At 42.0% G+C, this 9499-nt stretch overlaps 2 protein-coding genes across 2 annotated transcripts; one reads left to right on the top strand and one right to left on the bottom strand.

Annotated features, from left to right (window-relative positions):
• The first annotated feature begins 595 nt into the window (after nt 1–595).
• Nucleotides 596–2256, top strand: LOC120355490. The gene is made up of 2 exons (XM_039443933.1): nt 596–1200; nt 1455–2256. The coding sequence occupies exon 1, from the start codon at nt 651–653 to the stop codon at nt 1080–1082; it is 432 nt and encodes a 143-aa protein (XP_039299867.1). The 5' UTR covers nt 596–650; the 3' UTR covers nt 1083–1200; nt 1455–2256.
• Nucleotides 2257–5717: 3461 nt separating this feature from the next.
• Nucleotides 5718–6923, bottom strand: LOC111061038. Its single transcript, XM_022348728.2, has one exon. The coding sequence runs from the start codon at nt 6921–6923 to the stop codon at nt 5718–5720; it is 1206 nt and encodes a 401-aa protein (XP_022204420.2).
• Between the last annotated feature and the right edge of the window lie 2576 nt (nt 6924–9499).

Below are 9499 nucleotides of genomic sequence, written 5' to 3'. Positions count from 1 at the left end.
GGCAATTGACTGCAGGAATATCAAGTTGCTCCCACTAACCAAAAGAGAGCAAGCACAACATGATGCAGCCGACTTCTGTGAGGCCTGCAATGAACGGTTCAATGAAGATAAGGTGTATGACCATTGTCATATAACTGGTATCTACCGGAATGCATTATGCCGTAAATGCAACCTGCAGCGACAACGACAATCATTCATACCAGTGTTTCTCCACAACTCATCAAACTATGATACACACCTTATTATTCCAGAGCTGGGTAGAGATAAGGATCAGCTGTTTGTCATCCCAAACTCGTCGGAAAAGTATATATCATTCACCAAACGAATATCTCCAAAAATGCACCTTCGATTCATTGATACATTCCGGTTTACACCTGATAGTTTAGACAACCTGGTCGCTAACCTAGTCAAATCAGCATCGAATCCAGGAGACTTGACCAAAGTGCTACCACATACTGCCAAGGTGTTCACTGAGCAAAGCTGATGAGAAGAGGTATATTCTAGATGATGGAATTACAACTCTTGCATATGGACATTACAAGATCCTCACTCCAGCACACAAGGATGAGGAGAAGGAGGAGGAGGAGGAGGAGGAGGAGGAGGAGGTATAAAAGGAGAAGGCGGCAGCTATCAATCATTATTCTACAATCATGACGCCTACAAGCATCTACCAAGCAGCGCTCTACCTCGTGCTAGCACTCAGTGTCAGTGCACTGGATCCAAAGTATAGGAGTGAAGACTTTCTAGCATCCAGGGAGCATGGACTGGATACATACAACATTTTCCACATCAGGCAATGTCTGATGTCATCCAGCAAGTTCAACCACGACCTTGCAACAATGTACAATGATGTTAGCAACTGGTACTTAAAAATCGCAGGAGAGCATGAAGTGGGGGAGGAACTGTGTCAACAAATCCACTGCGCATATGATCTGCGCAACTGTCTCCACCCATCATTCACATCGCTGGAATTCCTTGAAGCAGTTATTACAAAGTCAGTCGAGGTGTGCTCAGCCTACTGTCAACATGGGCTGTCAACAACATCCAGTACTTCAATCAGCAATGGCGCCAGCAGATCCTGAATCACCATGCCCTTGCGGTGATTGCATGTTTGTCATGAGTGCAAGGTGGAGTGTTGAGCCACTATTCAACATTGGAGAAGGATATTATGATCCTTTTGGAACTTTCGAGAATTTTGCTGATGTGATTTCTTCAACATTCCCAACAGCTACACTTCATCCTTGTCACAATAGACAGATGATGATTCTGAACTTTCCTTATAGCTATGCATTTTGTGAAATGTGTACTAATCTAGGACCATTATTTGACTATGTGCTGTTAAACCTCGATGATTGAGATGTTATTTATATATGTCTGATAATATTCTTTGTATCCAATGTGTACTAGAGTATGACTACAATATAATCGTATCAAATCAACTGTCTCTTATTGCTCAAACCTCTGAATCATGTAGAAGTAAGAGTACAAGGCGTCTCACATCCTGCACTATCAAAGTGTAGAGGTTATGAAAAGAAAAAAGTTGCAATCTCTATCCTCTTCCACAGGATATGGAGAATGTTTGGATTAGCATAATAGACTATTTAAAGTTGATGACATAGATTTTATCAGTCAGTATGGATAAGACTGTTATAGCGAGAGAGCTGCACAAGCAGGCTCGTAGGAGGTTCCCTACACGAATGGTTACTGTGAAAGGTCTTGATGATCTTTATCAGGCTGATCTTGTAGAGATGCTACCATATGCAAGACAGAACAAAGGCTATAGATATATTATTACAATAATCAATTGTCTTAGTAAGTTTGCTTTTGCTATACCAATTAAAAGCAAGTCAGCTGATGAAGTGGTTAAGGCAATGCAGCCTATATTTGAACAGAATCCCATGAAGAATTTGCAAACTGATGACGGAAAGGAATGGTTTAATAGTAGGTTTCAACAGCTTATGCAAAAGTATGGCATCAATCATTATTCAACTTTTTCTGATAAGAAAGCATCTATAGTTGAACGTTTCAATAGATCGCTCTATTCAATCAGCAATTGCGCCAGCAGACCCTGAATCACCATGTCCTTGTGGTGATTGCATTTTTGTCATGAGTGCAAGGTGGAGTGTTGAGCCACTCACTATCGCCACCAGTCGTCCCACTATCGCCACCAGTCGTCCCACTATCGCCACCAGTCGTCCCACTATCGCCACCAGTCGTCCCACTATCGCCACCAGTCGTCCCACTATCGCCACCAGTCGTCCCACTATCGCCACCAGTCGTCCCACTATCACCGCCAGTCGCCCCACTATCGTCACCAGTCGTCCCACTATCGCCACCAGTCGCCCCACTATCGTCACCAGTCGTCCCACTATCGCCACCAGTCGTCCCACCATCGCCACCAGTCGTCCCACTATCGCCACCAGTCGCCCCACTATCGCCGCCAGTCGCCCCACTATTGCTGCCAGTCGCCCCACTATTGCTGCCAGTCAACCCACCACCGCCACCAATCATCCCACCAGCTGAGGCCAAGACGGTTTCAATTTGACAGTAGCCCTCATCACACCAATCAGTTAATATCAAATGTATTACCATTTGTAATATGATAATAAAGAAATAAACCCTCATTGGCTGATCCACTGTCTAAAACTAACTCTCATGTATGAAATAAACCTCATTTTATGTGTTAACCATTGATTGAGAGTTTCATTAATTCAATGTTCAACACCTCATCCCATAGATAATAATAGTAGGTCAGCATCTTGCACATCAATATAGATGTTTCCTCTAGGTCAATACTGAAATAGCATATAGTTGAAGCTAGTTAATAGATATCCATTGTGGTGTAGTGGTTAGCGGTGCTGCTTTCCATGCTGTAGGTCCCAGGTTCGAACCTTCAGGGGGGTATAGATTGATGTAGGGTCCCAATTGTTGAGGTAAGTATACAGGGTTGTATACCATTACACCTCAATGGATATCTTTTGATATTTTGCATCTTGGTCAACATGCTAATAGATATTAGGCAGTAGACTGTAAACATATCATGACAGGGGAGGAGTGGGGTCGTTGAAACTGTCTTCATTGAAAGCATAGCAACCTAATTTCTTACCTATATGAGGAAGTAGGATAATCAATAATAACAAATGGTTCAATACACATACAGTGTTTATTGACAAACATCATTTATAATCAATCTTCAGTATTGAACAGAATATACAGCTGAAGAAGTCTTTCTCCTCGGCTATAATCATTGTTGGTGACATAACGCTCAACTGATGGCTTACTCCTTTCACGAACAATGCATGGTCCATCAACTTCGTCATATCCCCCAGTAGATGGCAGTGGCATAGGTATGCGTACAGCCTTGTAGATGCTAATCTCAAAAGCTGAATCACCAGATGTTCCATCCTCCAGCCTGAATCGTTTCACATGTCCTGTACTCTCAATTTTTGTAAATCCTGCAAATTTGATCTCCTTTTGACCCAGTCCCAGTAGACATTTAGATTGCTGTCCACATATAAAATCACACTTGTAGTATTGATCCTGATTGAGAACACTCAACACAATCTTCACATCCTTTTCCCTCCAGTTGGCTACCTTCTCAAGATTAACAATAGCAGCCATTCTACCATTATCCAACTTGAAGAAAGATTTTAGCAGTATGCAAGTGTCATCAAACATGACAGTGAATTTCATTGCAAGTCCTGGTGGGCAATGACGCATTGCCCTCTTGTTGATATTATCCTTGATACTCTTCATAGTTTGCGTGAAAACTTTCAGCAGGAAACATTTCACATCGGTGGAGGTCACATGAGTATTTCTCAATGGGTTGTGAAGATCATCGCATACAAAGAAAACGTTTCTATCCTTGACTGCATCAACAACAGCCTGATGCTTCTGCCTGAGTCGTATGCATGCACAACTATGAGATTCACGATCTGCACAAAACTCTAAATGACCACTCTCCTTGAAAAAGTCACTCAATGTCATTATACCGTGATAATTCAGTTCAGCTTCAAGCTCACTCACTGCATTAAGCAGATGACGTTCACGTTCACTGTCTGACAACATTGCAAGACTGAGTGCATTTTGTTGTCAGCATCATCTTTTATACTTTGCTTGCTGAGTGGTGGGGGTAGCCCATTTCCTGTTTCATCAGATCTGCATGACGTCATATGATTGTACAAGTAAACAGTCAACCAACAATTGACAGTTGACAGTTGTTAGTTGACTGTTGACAATTGACAGTTGATTGACAGTTGATTGACAGTTGACTGTTATATACCAAAACTGTTCATCAGGTCTGCATGACGTCATATGATTGTACAATATTGTACAAGTAAACAGTCAACCAACAATTGACAGTTGACAGTTGTTAGTTGACTGTTGACAATTGACAGTTGATTGACAGTTGACAATTGACAGTTGATTGACAGTTGACTGTTATATACCAAAACTGTTCATCAGGTCTGCATGACGTCATATGATTGTACAATATTGTACAAGTAAACAGTCAACCAACAATTGACAGTTGACAGTTGTTAGTTGACTGTTGACAGTTGTTAGTTGACTGTTGACAATTGACAGTTGATTGACAGTTAACAGTTGACAGTTGATTGACAGTTGACTGTTATATACCAAAACTGTTCATCAGGTCTGCATGACGTCATATGATTGCACAATATTGTACAAGTATCAAAGAGGAGTGAGGAAGATAAATGATAGAGCATAGAGTTGATTACAATATTTCTTTTTATTGATAATGCAAATGAGTATTAACAGCATTGAAAAAATTGCGACAAAAGGCTCTATCTTCTAACAAAGTTTTGTTAATCCAACCATGTAGAGCAATAACAATTTTCAATGAGCAAAATAGTTGTGTATTTGACAATCCATCAGCGTTGTTGACGTTGTTGGCTGACTGATCTCCAAACGTTAAAGATGATAGCTTGTTCCGCACCATGTCGATAAAGTTGAGTAGATGATGTTCTGGGCAGTATATACCATCAATCTTCTTGATCAGCAACTCCAAATCAGGCGTAGCAGGAAAGAAATATGGCGATGATAGGTCCAGGTACTCCACATTGTTCAGTTGTAGAATTGTATCCAGTAGAGTAATCTGCTTATATCCATGGACAAAGATTTTAATTGGACGCTGCTGGTTCTGATCCAACCACCTTCCAACTGTTCCACGCACAATTTCCATCAAAGCTGAATAGGGAAGATGTTCTCTCCCACAGTCTGACCACCTGAGTCCATGTTTAGCTTGATGTATACAGTTGTTAGCGATGATTTGCCTGCTAGTCTTGAGCAGAGACTCAGAGTAGGGAGGCTTGAAAAAGTAGTGATGAGTAGTCACATGATGCTCATCATCCTGCTCCAGGATAGCCATCTCCTTCACAATAAACTTGTTGTCCAAACCTTCAAAACCTTGAAAGTTTATCAGGTACAGTGGTAGTGGTCCAAAAATGTTTTTCGCTCTACTCGATGGCCAGTCACTTTCTGCTGTAATGTAGGAGTCGTCATCATTGAGTCCAGTTGTACTCGTAGAGGCATCTTTCATCAGCGGTCGCTCACCAATAACACAGCCCACCACGTCCTCCTCTTCCTCATGTGAAGACAGCTCCCCCTCCTCAATAAAAAGTCCTCTGTATCCTGTCATGACTGGCTCATTCATTGTCTCGAGCTCAACTGAACAATTCATCACTGTGCACTGACTTTTATGCCGACAGTACAAGGCCTGACATTGGTCGATACTCTTTAGTCATCTCGTGAATCATCATACAGTAGGCAGTTGTATTACCTGCAATGTTTTCAGATGCTTCAAACTCAATCCTCACATCGATACTTCCAGTTTTGAGTGACTCATTTTGGCGGGAGCAATCAAAAGCAAACAGCATTATTTTTCCATCACCGATGGCATTCTTTTCAAACAGAGGGTTGCTTGCACGAGCATTACCATGGTTGTAGACTCCATTGAAAGCTGCATACATGTTGTAGATGCGATTATCATCACCATCAATGCTCTCATATGGGTAGTATCTGCTGTTTAAAAACACTCGAACATCCTTCATATTACACTTGTCAAAGCGAGAACTGTTGGCTGCTGCCACACCTCGTCTTGCAGTCTGTAGCCCAACCACAATGTATCGTGGCTTTTCATGCTGTGATGTTGACTTGACAGTCCATGTATGCTTTCTTGTCTGTGGTAACGTTGGATAGGTATACAACTCCCAATGTCGAAATGATATACTGATGGGTGTGTCATTCTGTACAATCTGTAGCAGACGCAGTTTCACATCATCTGCCACTTCTACATACGGCATTCTCCATAAAAGCTTTGTGATTGCTACATTAGCAGCAGCAACATTCACACAGTCGTGAAAGTTGGGGCTGACCCTCAACACCAGCTCTTGTTTCACATTGAGCAAAATCTGTCTATAGTCTTCGGCAAAGCCTAGCAGGTATCTCAAAGGCACATCCATGATTGTAGTGTCGGCTCCATTGGCAGCAAAATCGGTGAATCCATGAGTTGGGCTAAACTTGTAGCCAGCTCCTTCCATCTTGGTCCACTCATCACGTTCAAATGTAACAGCATTCTTCATTAGGCTGGTAACTCCAGGATTGCGTATACCATCCACCTCCACACCATTGATTTCATAGCGTATCTCTGAAAACACATTGCCAAAGAATCCAGAGACACATGGAGTTCCGGCCACAGCAGCGTTGGCAGCTCCAGTCACAGTATACTCCAAATGTAGATAGCTCTCCGATGGCAGTGTGTAAACATCTTGCTGTTGAATTGGAATCCGTATCTCATCGTTGGCATTATAGCTTACAGTATAGGGTGCATGAGAATGGTACTCAAACCCAATGATACTGTTGTCCGATGACGGTCCATTCTGTGTCACATCCAAAACTCCCATTTTCCTATTCTACTCGTATCTGACAGCCTCGTTCTTGCAAATACTCAATGCTCCTAGATGTTAACCTTGTCAAGGTTGAATGCTGAATGGATCTTTCTTTCCTTTTATCTTCTTTTATAGGTGAAGGAGGATGATGATGATGATGGAGAGAAGAAGAAGGAGGAGGATGGACTGCAGCCTCCATATCCAATCCTTGATTCCACTTTTCAAATAACAGCACCATTTCACTTGCGTTGTCTCAAATGTAAAGCAATATTTATTTCCTCGCCTCTATTATTTATAAGACGACCGTACTCGTCGACTACTTGCAGTGTAATGCTACCAATCTGCTCGATGTCTACAGGTAAATAGATTACATTCTGCACAGTCACCACCATTTTATACCCCTGGATCAACGTTTGGGTAAAACTCATAGATCACGTGATCTGTAATTCCATTAGAGTAAGATCCAGTCACAATGTTACAGGTGATGCGTATGACATTAGGCCGACTGATTTGTACAGTATTATCACTTCTAGTAGATGTGTTGGGCTCTATGAACTGGGTATTGGTAAAACCCAACAGTTTCCCTATTGAATCTTGTGGTCGTAAATCTAACTTGGCACTGCTCAAAACTATACACTTTAAGGTTGATGGATCTATAGTCACCTGGAAATCAACATCATTTTCCAACAGCCTTTGTGCAAGCAAGTCAGTAATTGTAGAAAATTCAAAGCTACCTGTTGGTAATGATACCTGATGCAGAACCAAATCCTCCTTGTCAACAGTAGTAGTAGTAGTAGCTGGCATTCTCCTTTTAGTCCTTTTAGGCAATACTTTACCATCATCATCATCATCATCATCAGACTCGCTAGGTTTATGCTTCCGATGTTTAAGCACCTCGCTCCAATACTCTTCAAATCTTGCTTTAGCCATACTCCGAAGCTCATCATGTGTTATCTCTGCACTAGTATCACCCTTCTTATGTATTCTATTACTTGTATAAAAATGTAGTACATTATTGAAACCTTCCTCAATATTAGGTATTGAGTTGCAACTTGTAAAGCTAATCAGACCAATTTCCCATTCACCGCTGCTCACATCAAGTGGTGGATAAAAGTCGCTCTTTAGTATTGATGTCCTACCTCCAAAACATAGCATCATGTTGTTGCCTGCTCAACATACAGTTGCACAATGAGTAGCAATCAGCTTACACTAGACATTTATAGGGATGAAAATAATGTACAAGAGAGATAGTGAATCATTTATTTATTTTCATCAATCAAAAATTGTAAACACAAATGTCCACAGATGTGCGAGTAAAGATCTTCCTGCTTCTGATCATAGTTGTACTCAATCCTCGATGCTGGCTCCAGTCCTTTGTGCATATAGTCAATAAACTCCTGTGGTGGTCTCAGGTTGCCAAATCCGTCAAAGTAGTGAGACACATCATCCTTCTTCACATAGCACACCCAATGTGTGCCAGCTCCAGTGCTGGTGTCCAGGTTGATAATGCCGCATTCTCTCCTCCAGGGTCCATTCAATGGTAGAGCATCCCGCATAAACACTCCTCGAAAATGCTTTAGCTTCAGTCGACATGCATACTTGTAGAGATCAGCATCGGTGAGGGCTCGATCAGGTAGGGCAACTAGCGTCTTCTCTTGCCGCCACATTGACGGCGACGTGCCCCATTTCCCTGTGTCCTGCGCTGTTGTCTCAGGTAGAGTCCTTTACCCTTTTTACCAGAACATCTCTTTACTCGTTTTCGGCCACGAGTCTTTGTTGTCCTACGTCTGCGGCGTACTCCTCCACCAAACTTTGCTTTAGCCTTCATGATGTTGGTCACTGCTAGTGCTGCAGCCTTCTCAAGTGCTCCTGCGTCTGCAGATTTTACCACACTCCAAGCTCGATCTGCCAAAATGTTGTCTGCTACTGCTCTGCTTGATGTATCACTGCTCCTCGAGTAAGCAATGTCGTGCTCCTTACAGGCTCGATCAAGACTATTTATACCGGGATCGCCTCGTGCCAACCGCTTCTCTAGCTTTGTACCTGGTCCACAGTACTGGTAACCGGGGATGTGTAGTTCAATAGGCAGAATGTCAATTGCCTTGTTCACCAATTTTCCAGCACTCTTTTTAACTATTGAACCTGCAACTTTTGCAATTGATGACAGTACCCCTCTTCCCTGGTACCTCCTCTCTCTCTTACATCCAGCCATCTAATGTTTCTTAACGGTTTTAGCAGCTGGTTTTATACTTTTTTCGGTGTGGGCAATGTTTGTGCGGGTGGTGTTGTAGGAGGGGGTTCCGGTAATCCCATAAGATCTATGAAACGTTTCTTCATTTCATTGGGTGGCAATCCCTTCATAGTTTTAGCATTTTTCGGATCTAACACAATGTCTAAATACATTGTAAACATTTTACCAGCAAACTCAATCAGCCTCTTCTCAAGATATCGATTGTTCACTCCATCAGTAGGCTTAATTGGATCCATCATATCAGTAAGTATTGAATTGTTGAGACTTGTAAATACCTGTGATGTGGTATTGTCCCTTGTCTTTGGCAGCCACAATGAAATCAGTTCTCTGCATGTTGAAA

The sequence above is a fragment of the Nilaparvata lugens genome, unplaced genomic scaffold, assembly GCF_014356525.2.
Source record: "Nilaparvata lugens isolate BPH unplaced genomic scaffold, ASM1435652v1 scaffold2192, whole genome shotgun sequence".
NCBI lineage: Eukaryota > Metazoa > Arthropoda > Insecta > Hemiptera > Delphacidae > Nilaparvata > Nilaparvata lugens.
This window is presented reverse-complemented; position numbering and strand designations above follow the sequence as displayed.